The following is a 23,141-nucleotide window of genomic DNA, read 5'->3' as shown; positions in this document are numbered from 1 at the left end:
CAAGGGCAGGCAGCTGAGTCTCCTTATATGGGATCCGCCCCAGGTCCCCTGCCGGATCCCCATCCCCGGGAGTCTGCATTAACTCCCTACCACTGCACTCTTCACCCCTGCATGAAGGCTCCCCCTCCAGCTCTCTGGCTCTTTCAATGATTCTGCTGGTTTGAGGACAGCCTGGGGACTCACAGTCTAGGCTCCTTGCTCTCCTGTCTCTGGGCCTGCGGGCTGAGCCCAGGGGCAGGGTGCATCAATCCCTTCGCCCTCATGGCATTCTGGCTGTGCTTTGTCTCCCAAGCTTTCTCTCCAGCCCCAAGGGAGTGAGCAACTTTCCTTCCTGCTCCACTCGCCATCTGCTCTGCAACCATCCCAGCCGTGTCCCCTTCATCCGGAGGGAAACCTGCTTGCCCTGCCAGCCTCCCCCTCCTACACCAGCATGTTCCCTGCTAGCAGGTCCCATCATGTTTCTTGTCCCACAGGATGGGAATACCCTTGGAAGAGAGGAGAACCAAGTTCATTGGGGTTTTTCCCTGGGTTTTTCCTTTGTACTTTTTTATTCCTAGCACCTTTGTGGAGCTGATGTCGCAGTCCGTCTCCCAGAGGGAATCCAGTGTCGGGGTTTTCCAAATGTGTTTGAAGCCGCCTTGGTGACTCAGCAACACTGTGCCCTCCTTCTACCTCTCCAGTGCTCCTGGCTTTTGGAGATGTAGGAGTGCCTTGGGGCTCAGTCCTCGGCCCCACGCCTTCTGATGCCTTGAGATGTTGTCATGGTCAAGAGATGTATCTCTGCAGCCTCGGCCCTTCCTCTTAGGTCCTGCTCTGTGTTGCATCCACCTGCATATGCCCTCCCGCTCACTGCTAGCAGGTGAGCTCCCCTCCTTCCCCCTGTCCCCATGTGCCAGCCAGAGCCTGAGACTCAACCCGGACACCCACCTGACTCTCATTTACCGCAGCCGCTCATAACAAATGTTACCATTTTCACGTTTCTGGAATGCCTCCTCCTCTCCATCGCCACAGTCCCCATCCTCTTCTGAGCTAACATCATCTCTGGCTTGTATTCCCAGTCCCTCCTACCGGGCTGTCTTGCTTCCCTCTGTCCCCAGCCCATCTCTGGGACTGCAGTCAACTGGTATTTTACACGTTACCTACGTTTGTATTACATACACATTTTAATCCTCCTTGGCTTCTGTGCTAGGGTTCTCCAGAGAAAGGGAACCAACAGGAGTATCTAAATTTATTTTTAAGGGATTATGGGACCTGGCAAGTTAAGTTTGTGGGGCAGGCCTGCAGGCTGGAAAATCGGCAAGAGTCAATGTCGAAGTCTTGAGTCCAAATTTCACAGGCTGGATTTCTGTGTTGCTGTCTTGAAGAGAATTTCTTATACTCTGGAGAACCTCGGTTTTTGCTCTTAAGGCCTTCAAGTGATTACACGAGACCCACCCATAGGATGGAGCGTTATCGGCTTTACTCAAAGTCTGATTTAAATCTTAATCTCATCGAGAAACACGGCAGCAACATCTCTCCTGGGGTTTAACCAAGCAACTGGGCACACAGCTTAGCCAAGTTGTCACAAAAAATTAACAGGGAAGCTTCCTCTTGCACTTAGGATGAAGGCCAACGTCCCAAACGTGACCACGAGGCTCCGTGTGATCTAGCCCCTGCCTTCTTCCTCTCTGGCCATCTCCCAGGCACTGTGTCCTGGTCACACAAACCTCCCTTCCCCTCTTGAATATACCGTCTGCCTCCTGTCCCGGGGCCAGGGCACAAGTCATTATTCCCTTTGCCTAAAATACCCAGTTCCTAACTCCAGTGTCCCAGCCGGCTTGCACACGCGTGCAAAGGCATTGCCTAAGGAAGCCCCCCCCTCCATCATCCTTCAGATCCTGGGTCAAGTACAGTTTCTTCTGGGGAGAGCCGCCACACCAGGAGAACGTCCTTGCTTCTCTGACTCAAAATGGCAGAATGCATAGTGACACATTTAGTTGTATGATTACTTAGTTAATATCTGTGTCCTCCACTAGACTGTAAACTTCTTGAAGGCAGGAACCAGGTCTGTGCTGCCTACTAAGGTACCTCCAACACTCACAGATGCTGACGGACTGAGGGGAGGAGCTGGGCAAGCCTCACTCGGCCCTGGATACCATATGTCTTCCTTCCTGGTAGGACCCCTTCGGTCCCACGTGGGGCCCGTGCTTGCCCACGGGTTCCCCACTCCTGCTTTCCTTGTTCTCTTGCTCCCAGCTTTGCAGGCCGTCTCTGCTCTGCCCTGAGATGTGCCTCACGGAGCGGAAGGGACTCACCTGTCTGCCCACCCGCCCATGTGGCTCAAGCTTGACATTCGGCCTGCATGAGCCTCACCTCAGGCATCAGTTCTAGTCTTTGAAGATAACCATTTAAGACAAACTGACAGAACAGAGATTTCAGCTGGAGGGAGAGGGCTGTGTCTAAGCATTTGCGGGGGCAAAGCTCCTGCCCTCCAGTAGAGCAGTGAGAAAATATTCACATTTTACCCTCCAGTGGAAACCCAACCAACATCTGTGAACAGATCAGCATTTGCTCTACCTCCCCACCTGATGCTCTAATAGTTGAGTTGTCTAAGATCGAATCATTTGAATATTTTCCTATGGACTTGGAAGCTTGCAGACTGTTAGCCAAGAGTCTGTGTTAATTGGCTCTTAGCCATTTCCCTTCATGATAGATAACCATTTCAAGGTTGGGTAGTCTGTGTCCCAAATGCTGCAGAGCACCAAAGAAATGAGCCTTATGAAATTTCAGGGGTATCAAACCCACCAGCTGTCCTCCAACTCATGCAAAGACATAATAGTAATGACCTGCATATACAGCAAATTATACTTCCTCTACGACTTGCATCCTAGTTCAGAGAAGCTTTGCCTTTGTTCCAGTTAAACATTTATTAGGAGAGTTTCCTCCCTTTCTCCAGGACACTGTCAGTGCCGAATTGTCTATGAAGGTTCAATGCATCAGGTAATCCCAGTGTTCCGAATCCTTTGGGTAAAGGAAAAGAATCTTAATGTGCTCCTTTTGTGAGTTTGGATTTTTCCCTTTGCATTTTTTAAAAAGATTTTATTTGTTTATTTGAGACAGAGAGAGAGAGAGAGAGTGAGCAGGAGTGGGGAGAGCAGCAGAGGGAGAGGGAGAAGCAGGCTCTCCGCTGTGCAGGGATGCTAATGACCTGGGGTCATGACCTGAGCTGAAGGCAGCCGCTTAACCGACTGAGCCACACAGGCGCCCCTCCCTTTGCATTTCTTTTTTTAAGATTTTATTTATTTATTTTAGATGAGAGAGAGCGTGTGAGCAGGGGGAGGGGCAAAGTGAGAAGGAGAGAATCTCAAGCAGACTCCCCGCTGAGCACAGAGCTCAAGGCGGGGCTCGCGACCCTGGGATCGTGACCTGAGCCGGAATCAAGAGTCAGATGCCCAACCAGCTGAGCCACCCAGGCGCCCCCATTCCCTTTGCATTTCAAAAAAGCAGAGTTCAGTTATTTCACATGGTGAAGTTCAACAGTTTTAAAAGTACAACCATTTTCTTCCTGAATTTGGAGCAGGAATAAATGAGATGGTAGACAGGTGGGTCTCTTGGGATGGGAGTGCCCTGTTTATTATTCCCTTCAAGAAGAGAACAAGATTTATTCAGTGAGTGGCTTTAAAATAGACATGTATTAAGAAACAACTTACTTAAGACTTCTGCTAAGCCCGGGTCTCCTTTCCAAGTGAAAACATTTGCGTCCCCGGACTCACACTGTGCGCATGGCCCCCCCTCCCCCCGCCCAGACCCCCTTTTCTGTGCTGGTCGTGAGGTTGCTGCCAGATGGAGATTCTGTCACTGTTTCTGCCTCCACAGTCACAGCTACTGACAATTTGCAAGGCAGGGGAGGGACAGTTCTTCATGAAGAAAAAGCCCATTTCAGTCTTTTAACCTCTTTCAAAATGCTTGTGTATAAAAAAGTCCTTAAGAAATATGGACTCATATAAACTTGAAGTACTGTTAGCTTTATCCCCCCAAATTCTAGAGTTCTCTACCCATTAGGTATTGCAGACTTCAATTACTCTTTTTTCCACAGCTGTGCTTAATCCACAAGGAACAGCCCCGAGAAGCAGAGGCACAGTTGTTGCCAACAGCAAAAACCCAACCCCCAAAACACAGAGTCATTGAGGATTCAAGCAGGAGAACCACCTTCTGTGCCCTGTGACGTGGGGTGGGTCACGGGGCTTCATCATCTCTGCAGACGAGGAACAGATTCTCTGACCAGTCATTGACGTCTGTCTGAATGCTGAGGAGAAACTTCCTTTGTGTTCAGCGGGTATTTGAAGCCCTGGGTTTCAAGCCCATATTATTCACATCTACCCTGGACCCAGGCGTGCCTGAAAGCTGTTGGGTGGGGCGGCTATTGAATTTGTGACGTGAAAAAAAATGGCCCCTTTGGGGCGCCCTGAGGTGTTGCCCGGCCCTCTCTGGTGGTTCAGACAAGCTGGGTGAGATGGGCCTCCGGAGCAGCAGTGGCCAGGGACGTGTTTGAGAGGAGCACCAGCCTGAGGAAGATGTTGAGAGAGGCATTTCCAGGGAGGAGGGAAGGGTCGCTGGCTCAGAGGACAAAGGGCGCAGGGACTGACAGATGTGTCTGACACATCTGACTGATGTGTGCCTGTGGAGGACACCAATCCTGGGCATCCAGACATCTTTGGTGCCCACCTTCCAGAACTATCGGCCTTCCATACAGCATGAACCTTGAAGACCTACTGTGTGCTGGGAGCTGTGCTGGACAGTGGGAACGTGCAAGTGGGCGAGGCCTGGTTCCCGACCTCCAGCAGCATCTGGGGGAAGACACGAAAGTAGATCCTGGTGCTCATTGCCCTAGCGAGGTCCCAGGTCCTCCCTCTGACCTGTGAGTGCCACCAGCAGAGAAGGCGTCTCCCCCCGCTCCCAGCGCAGGACTGGACCCTGCACAACACGACCTATTGATCGAATATCATATATACATACAGGAACCGCATGGTAGAAGTCCAAAGGAGGAAACAGCTCAGCTTACAAAGAGAACTTTGAGCTGGTCCTATGCAGACAGCAGGAAAGGGAAGCACAGGGGGAGAAGGCATCGTGTCTGGAAGTAGGAAACAGCATCGCCTGGTCAAGGGGGCACAAGGAAGCCACTGTGCTGTGAGCTCGGGCTCTCTGTAACACTGAGCGGCAAGAGAAGGTCAGGTGCGTGGAAGACCATGTGGGTGGCCAGGAGACTCACTGCTCATCAGACTGCCCAGCAACACCCCCTCGCTACCCCCTCTGCACCCACATCTGTCTTTGGTCATGTATGGGACCCCCATGGCCTCTGGCGTAGTATTTTGCTTAGAGTCCCTACAGTTGACCCGAACAACATGGGTTTGAAATGCATGGGGCCACTTAACGCATGTGTTGTTGATTTTTTTTTTTTTCGATAAATACAGAACAGTATTGTAAATGTGTTTTCCCTTTATGATTTTCTTAATAACATTTTCTTTTCTCTAGCTTCCTTGGTTTAAGGAACACGGTCCATAATACATAGAATATACCAAACACATCTTCATCAACTCTATGTTATTTGTAAGGCTTCTGGTCAACAACAGACTATTCATAACTAAGTTTTGGGGAAGCCCAAAGTTATACTTGGATTTTCAGCTGTGCAAGGGGTCGGCCCCCCAAACCCAATGTTGTTCATGGGTCAACCATATGTCCTGAATGTCAGTTGACTTTTGGGGTTTTTTTAGTTCTGTGGACCTTCAGTCAGTTAATAATGGCACAGCTGGGTCCTCAATCTAGGTCTTCTGATTTTTCCATTTCTTTTACATAAAAAGCTCTCCAAATATTTAGTCAAAGAATTTTGGGGTTTAGCTTCAGTCTTAAGCTTCAGTTGACCATGTCTGTTGAATTCTAGCCTTCAGTTCACATTGTGTCAAAGCTTTAATCTTTCCAGAATGTACTAGGGAACTACAGGGTCACTAGTTTGTCTTAAGAAGTGCGAGCAGATCCTTTCTCCAAGCCACTGGTACTCAGCCCAGGCCTTTGTTAGTAGTTCTAGTGTGGGTGAGTTTATCATTCCCACTTTTTAAAACACTGCACTTGACAATCCAGTTTTTAAACTTTTCTGATTAAATCAACACAAATCTTATTGATTGGATTATTATTTTAAAATCTATATCTGGCTTTCTAGTGTTTCTGCCCATGTTTGCATGAGCTGAATTGATACAGTAGATTTCGGGCTAACAGGAGACCACGGAGGCACCAAGTCATAATTAATTGAGGCCTCAGTGGCATCCAGTTGGCATGGTCTCTAGAGAGCTGACCTTATCTTTGATCTATTCAAAGCAAGTTATTTTTACCCAGATGCTTAGGGAAGTACACAGCCATGTCCTCTCTTTGCTTTCTCCTTATTACAAAAGCTGTTGAGATGTCCCATGGGGCAGCCACGGGAGGCCAGGCAGGTGGGACACATGCCAAGAGAGGGTATCCTACTTGGCAAGGCCACCCAGGCTCTTTGGGGTGACTCCACGGCTGTTTAATTATTCTAAGTAGAAGGGTTGTTTTCAGCCCAAGGGTGGATCAGAGGGCTGCTCCCTACTCTCCCCGTTTCCCTGCCTCCCACCGCCTTCTCTGCCTTAGGTGTTCCAGAACTCTCTGTCCTCTCCTTCCATAACCTGCTTAAGAGAACTTTCATTTTCCATGAATAGAAAATGGCTAACTGCTCAATATGCTTGTCCTACCGCTGGGGTTGGTATTTTCACAAATTCCAACACTAAGGCCAAAGGGCTGGAGGAGATTTTCCAGCCTCTGTCTTCCTCTTATAGAAGATTGGGGTGAAGGGTGAGGGGCCCCTGATATCACGACGCATGCGTGGTGGGCGCTGTCCGTGCAGGGGGTCGGGCAGAGGGTACAGCTCTGCAAGTACCACCATCCCCGGGGAGTTTTTACCACGCTGATGCCAGACTCTACCGCGCCAATGAAATCAGACTGTCTGAGGGCAGGACGGAAAGACCAGTAGTTCCAGAAGCTCTTCCTGCAACTCCGTTCCCGGCTGTTTGGGGGCGGGGCTCTGTGGGTGGTGGGACTCCCCGCTACCCCTTGGCAAATTTGCCAAATGTTGCAACTGTTGCCGTCTGATCGTGTGTACTTTCAGTGTGTATGAATTAAAAGGGACAGCTCCCTTTCATGCTCCTGGCTCTGTTTCCAGAACACCATGAAGTTTCCCAAGATTTCCTGCAGCCCCCAAGGTCTGTCCTGATTGTTTATTGGCTGCAGAGTCTCTGCCGAAGCCCTTAGATATTCTCGCTATTTATCCCCTGTGGCCTCCTGCTCTTGGCTGCGCGGAGAGCTGCCCCAAATTCTTTCTGGCAGCCCTTACAGGCTTGGGAGAGGTCTAGATGAGAATAAAACTCCCATGTTTTATCTTCCTGTAGAGCAGGCTTCTCAACCCTGCAGCACATCGGAACTACCCTGGGGGCGATTCTGATTTAATGGGTCTGGGCCCGGGGTCCATGCATTGGGGGAACTTTAAAAGCTCCCTGGGTGATTTTAATGTGAACTCAGGGACCATAACGAGATTGTAAGATAAAATGAAACTTAAAAAAATACACATATTTGTATTTTCTTCAACATTTAAAAAAACTGGCCAGACAATAAACAAAGTATGGAAATTATTTTTTAAATATCCATTTAACATATGTTTTTGAATATATATAAAATGCCTTTAAATGTATATTTAAACGTATATACATGTATATTTTTGAATATATATAAACACACACACATATATATGACTTACGTTCCCTCCATCCAATACCTGGGATTTTTGTGGAGGCCAGTGTACAAGGTGGGAGATTCTCAAACCGGATTTGGGGAGAAAGAGCTTGATATCCCTATCACCCACTGTACTAAATAGGGCAGCACTATCTGCTGTAACAAAGCCCAGACCTTCAGCAATTTAACACGGTGGGGATTTGGTGTCCATGTAAGAGTGTGGAGGGCGAAGAGGTCAGGGAGGCACCTCTACTCTGCACAGTCATCCAGGGTCTCCACTTTGTGGTTCTAAAGTGCCCTTCCGGGAGGGGAGAGAGTGGGCGGGGCTCCACTGGGGAGGTACCCACTGGCCGCAGAGCACCGGAAGTGCTCGAACCCCATTGGCCAGAGCTCAGTCACGTGGCCGCTCCCACCTGCGTGAAATAGTCCCGGCATCCCCCAGTCCTGGCAAGGACCCGGAAGTCTGTGGGACAGCAGGCTTCCAGCGCCTCGGGAACATTCGTGTGTCACGTGCCTCCCAGAAAGGCGTAGGTGTCCCAAGGCCAAGTGTGGCCACTGTCCTTAGACATGCAGACTCCACGCCTCCCTCCTAGATGCGGGAGCCTGCGGGGCACCGGGGACCGTGTTACGAGCGTGCGCTCTTTTTCTTCTTTTCTCCACAGATATCGCAAACGGCACCAGTTCAGGGGGGTACCGCCCGCCTCCCAGAACCAAAGAAGTCATCATCAATGGACAGACTGTGAAACTTAAGTATTGTTTCACCTGCAAGATTTTCCGGCCCCCTCGTGCCTCTCATTGTAGCCTTTGCGATAACTGCGTAGGTGAGTAGCCGCGGAGACTGCCTCGGTTCGGCCCCTCACGCGGGGGTCAGGTGTCTGCAGCAGAGGGGGTGGCTCATTTCCTCGGAGGACTCTAGCACAGCTAAAGTGAGCACGTGGGTTTCTCTCATCCTGCGGGACTGAACTCAGTACTAGCTGTATTCCAAGCGCCTCCTGCCACCGATCCCATTCACCAAGCCTAGTATTACCAAATCTCTCTCTTTTTTTTCCTTTTTCCGTCTTCCACCACCTCCGCTCCGGGTACAGCGCCCTAGACCTTCTCCTCCCGGAGCGCACACACCAGATTGGGGTTCTTTGTTCTTGGAGCTTCCAGATCGCCAGGCACTGGAAATAAAACCCTGTTACCCCGAGGTCCCTCGGTTGCCTAAATGTGGCCGGGTGGGCTTTGTCCAGTTCTCCCAACTCCTCAGAGAGGCACTTAGTGGGGGAACTGGAGGCCCCACGAAGTCCAAGGAGAGGAAAAGAGGCAGAGGCGGGAAGACTTCCAGGCCCCTAGTTAGGATGGTTGCTTTCCCCAGAAACCACCAAGACCTTGCCTCTGTGTCCACTTGCTTTCTCCAGGACAGACTGGAGAAACAGCAGAGGGAATGGGTAGCACAGAAGTCATTCCGTTGTAGGACATGGCTCTACTGTTAGGCCACCATTGGCCCAACAGGGGATTTTTACAGCTGACCTGGGTCTCAGGCCCTTGGAATTACTTGGCAGGCACTTCCTGTCACTTCATCCAGAGAACTGCTGCTCACCCCCACAGACCATCCTCCTTCCCAGCCTGAAGCTTCTTAGAGAATGAAGTTGGCAAGGAGATGGTAGAAGACCCAAGTCACAGGAAGGGTGGGTAACACAGAGGCTCTGCCCCCTGGGAAAGACCCACATTTCTCCAGTCCCATAACCTGCCATGGATAATTCTGGGCATTAGGCCCAGGAATCTTCTATTAGCTCAGACCCGATTGTGCTTCCCTTAGTAACACATCATGCCTGGCCAGCACTCTTTCTGAGTCTATTAGAATTTGTAGTCTCAATTCTTGAGGAAAATAAAATGTCTTAATGCATTTCTGCTGTGCAAAACTGTTTACCTTTTATCTGAAAATTACTTCATCCTAACATTAAAAACCTAAAATTGGTAGAAAGTCCCTGTTTTCGCCATCAGGCCTTGTCTTGGTTTTGTCAACTTAGTAAATTACTTTTAGCCTTGCCCCCCAAGCAGAAAGGCATGGAATTTTGTTCAGTCTTTTCCCATTCTGCAAGTAGCCTGAGTCAAGAGCCAGGAATCTGGCACTGGATGGCGTGGGTGCCAATACTAGCATCGTGACACAGACAAGCTACTCAAACTTTCTACGCCTCAGTTTTCTCATATGTACAATGGGATTGATAACAGTAACTAGATAACAGTAACTACTTCATGGGACGGTTGAAGGATTAAGTGGATCTATATGAGGAAGAGCCTGGAATGGTGCCTGGGTAGAGCACATTTATTGTTGTGTCTGTAATCGTTGTTACTCTTCAGTTCTTACTTGTGCTTCCTTGATATTTTGATTAGCTCTCTCTAGATAATTTCTTGATCTGCTGTAGCCCTCTGTGGGTGTGATGACCAAAACCGCACCTGATCCTCCATGTGAGAGCAGACCAGGGTTTCCACAGGGACACAACGGCAGCCTTTGATAGATTTCTGATAGGCTTCCTGGTGACTTCAGCCCCAGGGGCCATCTTGAGGAGGCTTTTAAGTCAAAGCATTGCAGTGGCTTCAGTATCTTCAGGAAATAACCTGTAGAGATTCTCGAAACCCTTGCTTGAGAATATTGCTTGGGTCTTGCTTGACCTTTGCTTGGGTCATAATTTTGATACTAATGATGAAATATTATATCATGTAACTTAAATTTTTCACAAAACTCTTCTGTTACTTTGTCTTCTCCTGAAGGTCTGGTGACATATTCCAGTAGGCATTCATAGGTAGGGAGTTGATATCTACAAACCCGAAGAATTTACTGGGAACCTCCTTCTCTTTATTATTTAAAAATATTTACCCACTTCTAGACATCTGACTGTTCATTTATATCAACGGGTCCCAATTTTCTGTTTACTGTCTCTAGGCTAGACTCCTGATCATGATAAAACTTCCTTCCCAGCTCATCATGTTTTAAAATTCTCTTTCGGATTATTGTAAAACACTTTCAAAGGTCATATCATCATCTTGTTCATTCCCTCCAACACCCAGAGGTGTGCATACATGTCCCTTAAAGAATCCTGATGAATTAGATGTAAAATCCCTTTACCAAAATTATATATCAGCCGCAGTTAATGGTGTGCTTCTTGAGTATAACCGTCTACGATTCTACAGTGTCTTAGGGAAAGTACCAGCTGAGAAAATAGGAGCCATCAGTCCATAGTGTCTAGGAGCCCTTCTGCAACCTTTCTGATAAATCCAAGTCACGGTAGCAATCCAGCACCCCCCCACACACACACCATTAAGCATAGTGGTGTCCTATATTTGGGAGACACAGAACAGCAAAGGGGAAGGGAAGGAAAGGGGAAAGTTTGGGAGGGACTTAGGGGGAGGAAAACTGGCCAAAGAGCACATTGCCAACATCTGCCTCGAAACAGCATCTGCTGGTCCTGGGGCTGGAGTGTGGCAAAGCTTGGCCAGGGCCCCAGTGTACAAGTGACAGGTGAGACAAGTAGCATACAGCTGATTTAAAATAAAACTACTCACAGCACTCCTGGAACAACCACACAGTGATTCAAGCTTACATAGCTTTTGTTTTCCAGTCCATGATGCTACATTTGGGCCTTTGGGGTGACCCGTGAGCAGACCAGCAAATTGGACCTTTTTCCGCATTCAGGAAAACAGAACAGAAAGCAAATGTCTCCAACTGAGAATTGTAATTGCAGAGTTTGCCATGATTTTATTTGTAGGAAGAAAGTTTTTATTGAAAGAATTATACTTTTTGCAGCCAGGGAGAAATGTACAATGATGTGCTGAAACCCAGCGTTAGCACACGCGCCTTCCCTTCCTTTGTAATGAATGGGTTTGGGTTGGTTCTTCCTACGTACACAGCTTAATGTTGCTTTACGCTGGGAGAGGAGAGAGGAAAAATGCAGTATCCTAGGTGGTCCAGAAGAGTATTTTTTTTTTGTTAAATAAGTTTGAAATGAGAGCATACTGGGAGGGGCTCTGTATTTTGAGTCGAGAACTGAGGGACAAAGCTTCCACGGAGAGCAGACTCTGGTGCAAATACAGAAAGGTTAGCCGAGCCTAGTGGTTGGCAGTGTGGCTATAATGCACAAGACTGGATCCGGGTCCTGTCATTGGATGGTATCAGTACCTGGGTAGGTTATCTGACTGTCCCCAACTGTTACCACCTCTCTAAAATGGGATGACCCTAGTACTACCTCAGAGGTTTCTTTTAAGGATTAAGTGAGACAGTGTCCAGCAAAGACCATGGGTAGACGTGGTGCACACTGGGGGCTCAATGCATGCTTGCCATCAGTGTCATCATGGGTGACCAGAGAAATGCTGCCATAACGCTTCAAGGTAACTGCACAGAACAAGATTCATCTTTACAGCATGGTAGAATCACCTTGTTTTCCTGTAATCTGGTGGGCTTTAGAGGACCTGCAGTAGTAGAAGAGAACATATCCCTCCCCGCTCTGGTTTTGACTGTTCACCTCTCTTTCTGTCTGTCTCTCAGAACCTTTCTTTATCTCCTCTCTAGTTCTTTTTCTCTGTTGCCATCCATTGTTTCTGCACAGATGGAACAGAGTATTCTGGCTTATTGGTTAATCCAGGTGATCTTTGAAGTTATACGGTATTTTTAAATGACCAACATCTGGGGCCGTGGAGCCCCTTCTGCTCTCTCTGATCCTCAGGATCCCTCAGATCATGATTAAAGTGAGACTAACTGAAGGTGCTGGAAAGCACACTGCGCGCTTGGGAGGTCCTCTCCAACTCACTGTGTACATCCCGGAACCCCCAAGTGAGTCTGCTCCGTATTTCAGGGAAGTCTGTCCTTTGGTGGTCTCTGCTCTCCTGTCACAAAAGCCAGCAGCTTTCACCGGAATTGGGTATTCTGAATACAATCTAAGCCTGTAATTAAAAGGGATTTACTTGAAAGTAGCTTAATCACACCCTGTGGACAAAGTTGAGTTGGCTAAACAATGAGACAGCGCATGCATTTGTCAGCCTGCTCTACCACGAGTTGGTCTAACTCTGACCAGGCAGAAGCAACTTAACCCTGAGGCCCAGAGGTGGCCTTTGGAGGCAGCAGCCCCCTGGGTCCCTGACCTGCTGCCCTGTGTATCAAGGAGGACCCTCTCTGCGTATGCAGTGCCACATCTGAAAGTGCTGTGAAGACAAAGAAAAGGGCACGTGAAGCCCTCAGGCTGTGTCAGCCCATGGGGAGCACTCAGCACTGCTAGCCTCTGTCCTCACACAGGGGGTGCCCTGGTCCCATTTTGTTCTGTCCTTGTCTAATAGTTCTGGTGTAGGTGGCACAAAGAACCTCTAGAGGCCCTCCACAGGGACTTGGTGTTCAGTGACTCTTGTTTTGGGTAGGGCTGTACCACCATCTTCAAAAATCCTTAGAAACTCCTTTGCTCATTCCCCTGCCTCTTTTTTTGCTGTGCTCTCCCTCTCCTGGGAGTAGTACACACTTCTCACCCCACCCCACAGTGTCTCCCTCGCATTGGTCCTGCTGCTTCCTCTGTGATGTGGTTTTCTGAGCTCAACTGCTGATATTTTGTCTGTTGTGTACACTCTGTGTATATTAGAGCTCACTCATTAGAGTTACTGCTTCACGGTTGGGCTCAATCTTAAAAGGTTTAGAATATCTGAGATTTGGAATTGCAGGTGCCTTCTGGTATGGAGATGCATTCTGGAATTTCTTTTGAACTATTAGGTATGGGGAGAGGGCTATGAATTTCCCATAAGAAAGTGTATCATTTGAGGGGAATGGAGAGAGATGGCATTTGCATCCTTCCAAGAACTAAAACAAACAGGGGTTTATCCTCTCCCCCTCCCCCCGGTTTCAAATATCTTTCCTTTTCAGTCATATTTATTAAGGATCTATGTGTTAGACCCTGTGCTAGTAGCTAGATGCATCCAAGTAAAAGACAGTCCTCAAAGATCATTAAGAACAGATTAAGGAGAATTCAAGATAGAAATCATTATATTTATTATGTTGCATAAGCCAAAGAGAGTTATTTTACACTGATAAAGAGTACAATTAACAGTTCAGTCATCAACATATATGCATCCAGTAATATTGTGTCAAAATATATAAAGTAAAAATTGTTAGAGAAGGCAAGGAAAATTTGGTATAAACGTAATGCTAATGAGAAACAATTGCATTATTCTAATTTTGATGGTTCAGGTAAATAAAATAGAAGTAAGGAAATAAAGAAATAAAGAATACCAATATATTAATAAGTATATGCCGAACTTTGTTTCTACAAAGTATACTTACCTTTTTTTAAACGGTATGTGGAATATTTACAAAAATTAATCATACTAGGCCACAAAAAATTCCTAGCTTTCTAAGAACAGATATTGCGCAGACCGTAATACCTGATGGCACAACAGTAAAACTAGAAATCAGTCACAAAGAGATAAAGACACAAACCTGACTAGTTGTGATATTTAAAAAAAAAACAAAACAAAACTTTTTAAACTTCCAACACAAACCTCAAAATCACAATTGTGGACCAGTCAGAAAATGACAATAAGAAACAGGCAAAAGAAAACTGTATGCTGGTTAGAATTCTACATTTTAAACACACCAAGAGTTGACCTAAGCAGGAGAGGAGTTATTTGGAAAGCTGTCGGGTAGCCCCTAGGAATGAAGGTGAAGCCTGAGAACCAGGCTCGAAAACCAGGAAGAGCCAGGGAAGGCTGCGTGACTGAGTGCAGTCACAACTGCAAAAGGATGTCACAGGAGGCACGAGCACCACAAGCAAAATGTTTGTTGCACCACCACCAAGTTCTAATTCTGCTGCTGCTCTCAACTTAAAACTGACTGTCTGTCTGTCTGCAAGGACTGTGGGTTCAGACATCTGGGTGGGAGCACCTGGGCCTGTTTCACTTCCCTACCCAAGGAGCTAGCAAGGTGGGAGAAGTTAACTACCCACTTTCAGCTTCTATAACGGGGGGTGGAAGGGTGCGGTCCTGTCTCCCACCTATTTTGGGATTCTCCCCAAAACAGGAAGTTTACTTAGATGGTGAATGGCCAATAAAATAAAAAGTTTAAAAATCTGGTACCAAAAAACCCCTGAATTTAGAAACAACAAAACAAACATAGCATCCATCTCAAGAGTATAGAAAAAGATTAGCAAAATAAACTTAAGAAAAACAGGAAGAAAATGATTAGTGACCTTGAAAACAGAAGAATAAATATGATCCCACCTCTGATTCTTTGGAAAATAAACAACGTAAAGATAAACTTCTGGTAAGACTGGAAGAGAAAGTAACAAGAAAGTAGAAATAACGGATTCAAATAAGACAAATATAGGTGAATTTTTTAGCTATTAGAAAATAATTACATTAGTTTGGATATTATATAATACACTGATTGCTTTGAAAATCTCAGTGAAACATGGCTTTATGGAAAATGAGTCAAAGAAAGAGCAAAAACTTAAGTAGACTACTAATAACGAAAAACTGAGTAATTTACTAAAGAAACATGCAAGGAAGATGCCAGAACCAAACAATCTTACTTCCAGTGCTCTGAATAGCATTTCAGATCTTAGAGCAGCTTGGACAGCTTTTCAGTTCATTTCACCAAGATCACGTAGACCTAACATTAAAATCTGACAAAATAACATGAGAAAAAGAAGACTCTCTTTAATAAATGTATGTAGAAGTCAACATGATAACATAGCAAATTTAATCTAACATAGCAAATTTAATCTAACAGCATAATAAGAAAATTCATCATTTTGACATAGAAGGGCCTATCTCAGGAATGCAATTTTTAAAATGTTAATAAGTCTCTTCCTATATCAATAGGTCAAAGGCCAAAAAGTATATGATCATGATAATAGATAAGAAAAGGAGATTTGATAAAATCTGGCACCCATTTCTAACTCTAAAACTTGGTAAACCAAGATTGGGTGGTCTGATAGGCTGAATTTGGGCCCCATGATCTCCATACCATGGTATTACTCCCACAGTTAGGTCACCTCACATGACAAAGAGGTTTTCCAGACGCCAGTAATGTTCCTAATTAACTGACTCCAAGTAATGATCCAAGTGGGCCCAGTATAATTACAAGAGCCCTTCAGAGCAAACAGCAAGGATTCCAAGTAGGAGAAAGATTAATCCTGCATGGTTGGCTTGAAGATGGAGGAGACCATGTGGAAAAGGCTAGAAAGAAATGAATGCTGTCAACTGCACTAGCCTTGGAAGGAAGAGGACCCAAGCCCAATGGCACCTGCACCCCCGACCTTTACCTTGATCTTAGCCTTGGGAGACCCTGAGCCAACCTCCAGACCCACTAAAATTTCAAGACACTAAATTTGTGTTGTTTAAAGCCACTGCATTTTGAAGAGCTGTCTGCACTCCCATGTTCATTGCAGCTTTACTCACAATAGCCAAGAAATGGAAACAATCTAGTGCCTGTCAGCTGATGAATGGGTAAGGATGGCGGTATAGACGTGCAATGGAATATTATTCCTCCGTGCAAGAGAAGGAAATCCTGTCATTTGCTTCAACATGGATGTATCTCAAGGACATTATGCTAAGTGAAATAAGTCAGACAAAGACAGATTGTGTATGGTACCATTTATATGCAGAATCTAGAAAAGCCATACTCATAAAAACAGAGTAAAGTGGGGGATAGGGGACTGAAAGAGGTGTTGTTTAAATGTACAAATTGCTAGGAACTTATTAAAAAACTAACAAAAAAGAATATCCTTTAACATGACTGTAAAGATGAAAAAAGCTAACGTTTTCTTTATGGCAAAACACTGGAGTTATTTTACATTAAAGTTAGACACAGATTAGGATGTTCACGATCATAGCTAGCGTTTAACATTTTTCTAGCTTTTTTTAACTAATGCAGGAAGATGAGGTAAAATAAATACGCACTGTCAAAAAGGAGCAGGCAAAATTATCCCTTCGTTGTGGGTGACAAGAAAACCAACAATTATATTAGTACTAGTACAACAAATATCATAACTTGTTTAAAATTCAGTAGGGTTATTAGTTACCGAATTAATACACTAAAGTAAGTGGCCATAGATCAGTTAGGAATCACAATAGAAATCAAAATACATTCTCTCCACAATATTCTTTTTTTTTAAGATTTTATTTATTTATTTGACAGAGATCACAAGTAGACAGAGAGACAGGGAGAGAGAGAGAGGAGGAAGCAGGCTCCCCGCTGAGCAGAGAGCCCGATGTGGGGCTTGATCCCAGGACCCTAGAATCATGACCTGAGCTGAAGGCAGAGGCTTTAACCCACTGAGCCACCCGGGCGCCCTCTCTCCACAATATTCTTTATAAAATTAGCCAATGTGAGGCAGGGGACAAGATAAAACAAATACAAAGTTCAGTCAAAAGAATAAGCTAGCCATTAATAACCAGTAATACTGTGGGGAAAATGCAATGCAAGGAGACCTGTACTGTTGGCTATCATGAGGTCTAACGCATGTCCCTGACCCACAGACCAGGTGCAGAAAGTGACTTGAGGGCTGCTTACTCATGTGTGTATGTATGTGCCTGTGTGAACACTTTCTTCATTGTCACTTCTAAATTTTCCAGATCTCTAAAACGATCATCAGAATGCACTGTCCTTCTTTAGAAGGGTCTCACCGTCTGGCGAGAACGGCAGAGGTCACCAAGACAGTGGAGTAGGGCTAGTACCACAGGGAGGGGTCTTCCAGAGCCCGGACTTCTCGTTGTGGGGGGTCCCTGTGCCAAGTCGTACAGCGTCAGGAGGGGGTTACTGCATTGCTGGAGGCGGGAGACACAGTGGGTCGACATACCGGGCAGACCAGGCAGGGCAGAAGCTTGGAGACTTGTGCGAATGCTGGAAAGCAGTCCAAGAGGCTGGTCCCCTGAGATCTGGGGGAGCTGTTTACGACTCCTGTGGGGCCGGCCTCGGAGCTTTCTGCGGTTGCACACGGGCTGGGTTCTTCTGCTCCTCGGGACATCTAGTCCCTTCCGGGTGGCCTGTCAGTTCCTCATCAGTGTCCAGAGTTTTGGCCTTTTTCTTTGGTTGAAGCAACAGGTCCTGTCACTAAACTTCAAACTCTATCAATCATCTTAATGCTTTTGGATCCAAGCCACCAGCCCTGTTTTCACCTTCATGGACCTCTGGAAAGTTCCTGCGTGCCTCCCATAATTGTGCGCCTACCTCAACTCAAAGTGAATACATACAGTCATGAGATCTTATAGCTAAAAACAAACTTGGAGGTTTTTGTTTTCTTTGATCGCCTATTATAGTGGCCCGAGGGCTGAAGGAGGTGTTTGGGGGTTTTTTGTTTTTGGTTTTTTTTATTTGACAGAGATCACAAGTAGGCAGAGAGGCAGGCAGAGAGAGAGGAAGGGAAGCAGGCTCCCTGCTGAGCAGAGAGCCCGATGCAGGGCTCGATCCCAGGACCCTGGGATCATGACCCGAGCCGAAGGCAGAGGCTTTAACCCACTGAGCCACCCAGGCGCCCCGAAGGAGGTTCTTGAAATAGAGAAAGTCAGGGACTGTCACCATTGTTGTGATGTAACTCACACTTTGCAGGACTGGGGAGAGGGCCAGAATTTGGTTCACGGCTGTGCAGAACACTGCCATGTGTTCCTTAAAGGTTTTAGTCATATCAGAAGTTCAGAGCCAAATTTACCCACCTCTGAGCAATGTAAATAAGACCTCGGGCATGTATTTTTGGCACTGACTTCTTCCTGATTTGCTTATAGGCAGCTTGAGTCCTTTTTCAGAAAGAAAGGGGAGTTTTAATGAAGTCACTCATTAGCAATGATTCAGTGTTATTAGCTTAAGTGACAGGTGACAGAATTCCAAGTAACCTTCCTGACTCACTTGGCAGTAAGATGACATTCTTTCCTGGAAGTCTTTTCACCTCCTCTTGCGTCAAAAGAAAACGATTTCTGGTTGCCTCTATGCTATTTGCTCTGTCTCTTCCTGCCAGCTTTCCTGTCCCAAACATCACACCCGCTCCCCTTCTCCTGGGTCCCCGGCTGGCCCCAGCTCGTCTCTTGGCTCTGCACTGTTCTCCATGGAGTCTTCACACCATTGCCCCGTCCCTGGCAATCTCTTTCTCAACATGCTGTCCCCCCGATGAGGTCTTCCGTGTTCTGCTTCCAGGAGTTTCTTCTAAAAAAAAGTTAACGTTGAGGGTCTAGAGGTGCTTTTGAGGCTATAACCAAAATAAAATGAAACTCCTCGAAGGCTTTCCTCTTGCAGAAGATTCTACTTCACAACACATTTGTTCTAGGTGTCAGTGCATGTAAATATGTATAAATGTCTTAAGATGGACTGCCTGGGCCTGGGAGTCTGCATTTTAGAACAGTTCCCAGCAGGTTCTTAGTCACAGTCAAGGTTGAGAGCCAGGGGATCAGCGAGGGTTCCAGCCCGGAGGTCAGGCCATGCGGAAGCCTCAGGAATTGCTTATCTCTCACAGAAAGCAGGCCAGCAGTGAGACTTCCGACAGGAGGCAGCCACTTCTAGAAGAATAACTGCTAAGGTGATTTGCCACTTTGAGATTTTAATATGAATAAGTAGCTACCATCTTTTGGAGACTGCTGGAAACCATGCATAGGAAATGTTGAAAACTCATCAAGAAGGCTGGATTTCTCCTCCAGCTCCCCTAAGGGCCATCTTTTCTCTGGGTGTCTGAGGTGGATGTGGACACAGTTTGCCAACAGGGGTAGAAGTAACGTAAGCATTTGTAGTGAAACCAAACGTATATCTTCGTAATAATCTGCTGTTGACTTGAGTGGCCTAGAATTGGAACTGGCCTCCAGCAACAGATTGTTACGTGGGTAGAGAGGGCAGAGAAGTACAAGACAGGTCTCCTGCCGTTGAGAAGTTTTCTGCCTACGTATGAAAAGTTCACTAACACCATAAAGAATATTTGACAAGTTTTTAACATCGGGATATCTAGTTTGACCTTATGATGGTCATTTTAGCTGAATTCTCACAGAGGGATGAGATGGGAGGAAAGTCTGGAAAAGTTAGATGGCAGCCACCCTGAGGCCCCGGATGTGACCCAAGAAGGAGGGACCAGACTCGGCTACTAGCAAGAATTGCTGGAGCAGGATCGAAATCCGGCCTTAGGAGGGCTAAGCTCACACAGTGTAAAGTGAGTTGGTGAGATGCACCTGTTAGCTACTATCCAGTGATGCTGTATGATAAACATCCTCCGAAATCTCCATGGCTTTTAATAAATAGCACTTCTGCTTCTCGTGTGGCTGTGGGTCACGGGCAGCTCTGGGAACTGGCTGGGCTTGGCACCAGGCATTGAGGAGGGTGAGTCTTCTCCAGTTGGATTCTGAGGACCCAGGATGAAGAGACTGCAGCCAGCAGGGGCATGTTCTCCTCCCAGTGTGGGTCACTGGACCAGGTCATGGGACACCAAAGCAATCAGTATCTCTTAAGGCCTCTGCTTAGAGCACATGCACTAAGCCTCCATTGGCCAAACAAGGCGGATAGCCATATGCCCATGACCGTGATCTGTCAGTGGGGCAGCAAAGGATACTCCATCTCAAGAGGGAAGAAAGTGAATATTTGCTGAAAATAACCAATCCATCACCTGCAGGGAGACTCGAAGACTGAAGACCAGTCACTTTCTAAGGCTGTGTGTCTATTCATCTTTTTACAGTATACAGTGTCTTATAGTCCAACAGTCTCTTGTTTTCTTGAGTTGCCTAGAAGTGAAATTTTCCTCCAGCAATGGATTTGGGAGTTAGGGAGGCAAAGGAGAAAATATACATCACTAGCCATGAAGTTCCTTCTTCCAACATATCTGTGGTTGACCAGCTGATTCAGCTGCTCGCTTTTGGGTGTTAAACAGTAAAGGTTTCACAGAATTCCACCTACTGTCAGCAGCAGTCAGGCAGGACTGAGCTCTTAAAGGCTGGCCACTGGGATAGTGACCAGTAACCTGTGTGCTTTTGTTTTGAAAGCTTAGTATAAGTTTGTACATTGAAAAGAAAAAGCTATGAAAATAATTGGGTTTGTTAGAATATGTTAAGTTTTATTTTACTTTCAAAAGGTTGGAAAGTATTTTAAATAAAAGACTCATTGACATGGAAAGATTAAGTTGGGAAAAGGGAAAGAAGAATCACTTATTTAAAAATTAGTAATGTGGGGCATTAGGAGGCTCAGTCGGTTAAGTGTCCAACTCTTGATCTGGGCTCAGATCACGATCTCAGGGTCGTGGATCGAGCTGTGTCTGGCTCCCCACTCAGTGGGGAGTCTGCTTGTCTCCCTCTCCCTCTGCCCCACCCCCTGCTTGCATGCATGCTCTCTCTCTCTAAAAATAAATAAATAAATCTTTAAAAAATAAAAATTAATAATGTAAAAAAAGTTACTACTGTGCCTGTGACATGAGATTGCTACATTTTTTATTAAGGAAGAGAAATGAATACACAGAAACAATGTACATTTTATGGGTTTTTATGACATCATCATATATTTAGGGAGAGCTTTTTACTTTAGGAGGTGATTCCGTATGTTATCTCATCTGTTGCTCACAACCAGCCTGTGCATTGGGGGGGTGGGGGGTAAGAGCGTATCACCCCCATTTGATAGAGAACTCCGGTTCAGAGAGGGCAGGAACTCGCAAACGGTCACACAGCAAGACTCCGGTAGCCTGAGCAAGAAGCCATCGTCCCAAGCCCTGTGGGAAAGCTCTAATGCACAGCTGCAGAGCAGGGAGAAACTCAGCTGGGCCAGAAGGTGAGCAGGAGGCAGACCGTAAGATTTAACATGTGTGGAAAGAACGTAACCTCTACCCCAGCCCAGCAGAAACACACCATTCATCCAACACTGAATGAGTCTCTGTTCCTGGGTCCCAGGCAGGGCTGCAGTTTGCAGGAAGAGTAGGAAGATGAGTCACACGCATTCACAAACCTCTAAGAGCTTCTGAAGGCTCCAGGTTGAGTAGAGAAGGTGAGTGTCTGCCACGACCTTGCTGGACCCATGCACAGTCTTAAGTAAACTCATCATGCTGCTTATTGTCCTGGGATTATTGAAAGATTAGCAAGGCAAGGGACATGGGTAAGTGCTTTAGATCGTTAGAATCCTCTCATGTGTGCATATGACGTGTATATTACCCTCTTGAATTGACATACCACAGGCTTTTTGTGCTTGGATTGGGCCTCCTTCTCAGGGCTCCCATGCACCTATTAAGATCCAAGAGGAGAGTTGAATGAGGCGAGCTGTGTACTTGAATCAGAAGGTACCAGCAACTTGAGTGGGAGCTGTGGGCCCCACATGGGAGAGAGTTCCATGTCCAGCGACATGGACAGAGCAAGGCCCCAACAGCCTCAGAGCCAGAGCTCAGTTGCCATGAGGATAGGCAGGCTGTGGCCCCCGCTAGAGAAATGCAGCTCAGTCGCCGGGCCTGGCTCCCTCCAAGGACAGGGCCTGACCAGGGACCAAACACCTTGCTTCTAGAGTTTGCTTTGAGCAGGGATTCCTGATCTGGCTGGGCACCGTGGATGGAATTCAGGGATCCATGAGCTTGGATGGGAAAAACAATCCCGTCTTTATTCTCACGAACCTCTCAATGAAATTTAATATATCCTTCAATTATAAATACAGGCCACAAACCACACGAATAGGGTTAGTCACCGCGAGAAACCACAGACATTTCTGATGCCTTGCAGATATGCAGACCAACCTTTCCACTTGTCACTGCTTCACAATTACAACTGATAAAATCTAACTTCTGTTATTTGGCATAGGAATAAACAAGCATGCATTGTGTTGTGTCACAACTTTTTAATTATTTTGAAAATATTACTGATTTTTGGTTTCTTTTGTCCTCTCCTGTGTTTTATAAATTTAAAAACACACAGGGAAGGGGAGGCCAGGAAGCTTCAGGAGGCTCCTGGCAGGGGTCACGGCACACCCAAGAAGTTAAGAACCCCGCTTAAATCTTGTTTAGACTCTTCACTTGTTAGAAAATAGACTTCTGAAGATGACAGGTAACATCTCTCCACCCCACCACCCACCAGATGGACTGTATTGATTTTTTTTTTTCAAGTAATACCCAGTAACTTTTTTTTTTTTCCCCAAGAATGCCATTTGTGTTTTGGTTGGTTGGTTGTTTTTTTTTTTTTTAAGGTTTTATTTATTTATTTGAGATAGAGAGCAGGTGCTCAAGTGGGGGGAGTGGCAGAGGGAGAAGCAGGGAGCAGGGAGCCCAATGTGGGGCTGGATCCAAGACCCCAAGCTCATGACCTGAGCCAAAGGCAGACACTTAACCAGCTGAGCCACCCAGGCACCCAAGAATGCCATTTTTACAAGCTCCTTTTTTTTTTTTTTTTTTAAAGAAAACCAATGACACTGGGCACATTCT

At 46.3% G+C, this 23,141-nt stretch overlaps 1 protein-coding gene across 2 annotated transcripts in view; it reads left to right on the top strand.

Moving 5' to 3' along the window:
- The window catches only part of ZDHHC14 (zDHHC palmitoyltransferase 14), a 264,670-nt gene that overhangs the window by 186,643 nt on the left and 54,886 nt on the right, over positions 1 to 23,141 (top strand). For both annotated transcript variants that reach the window (XM_080806722.1, XM_080806721.1), the window contains exon 3: positions 8,439 to 8,597. In XM_080806722.1, coding sequence (XP_080662848.1) covers positions 8,439 to 8,597 — 159 coding nt within the window. The remainder of the gene's footprint in view (positions 1 to 8,438; positions 8,598 to 23,141) is intronic.

This window comes from Martes martes (assembly GCF_963455335.1).
Source record: "Martes martes genome assembly, chromosome: 6".
Lineage (NCBI taxonomy): Eukaryota > Metazoa > Chordata > Mammalia > Carnivora > Mustelidae > Martes > Martes martes.
Note: the sequence above shows the minus strand (reverse complement) of the source record. Positions and strands in the feature narration are given on the sequence as shown.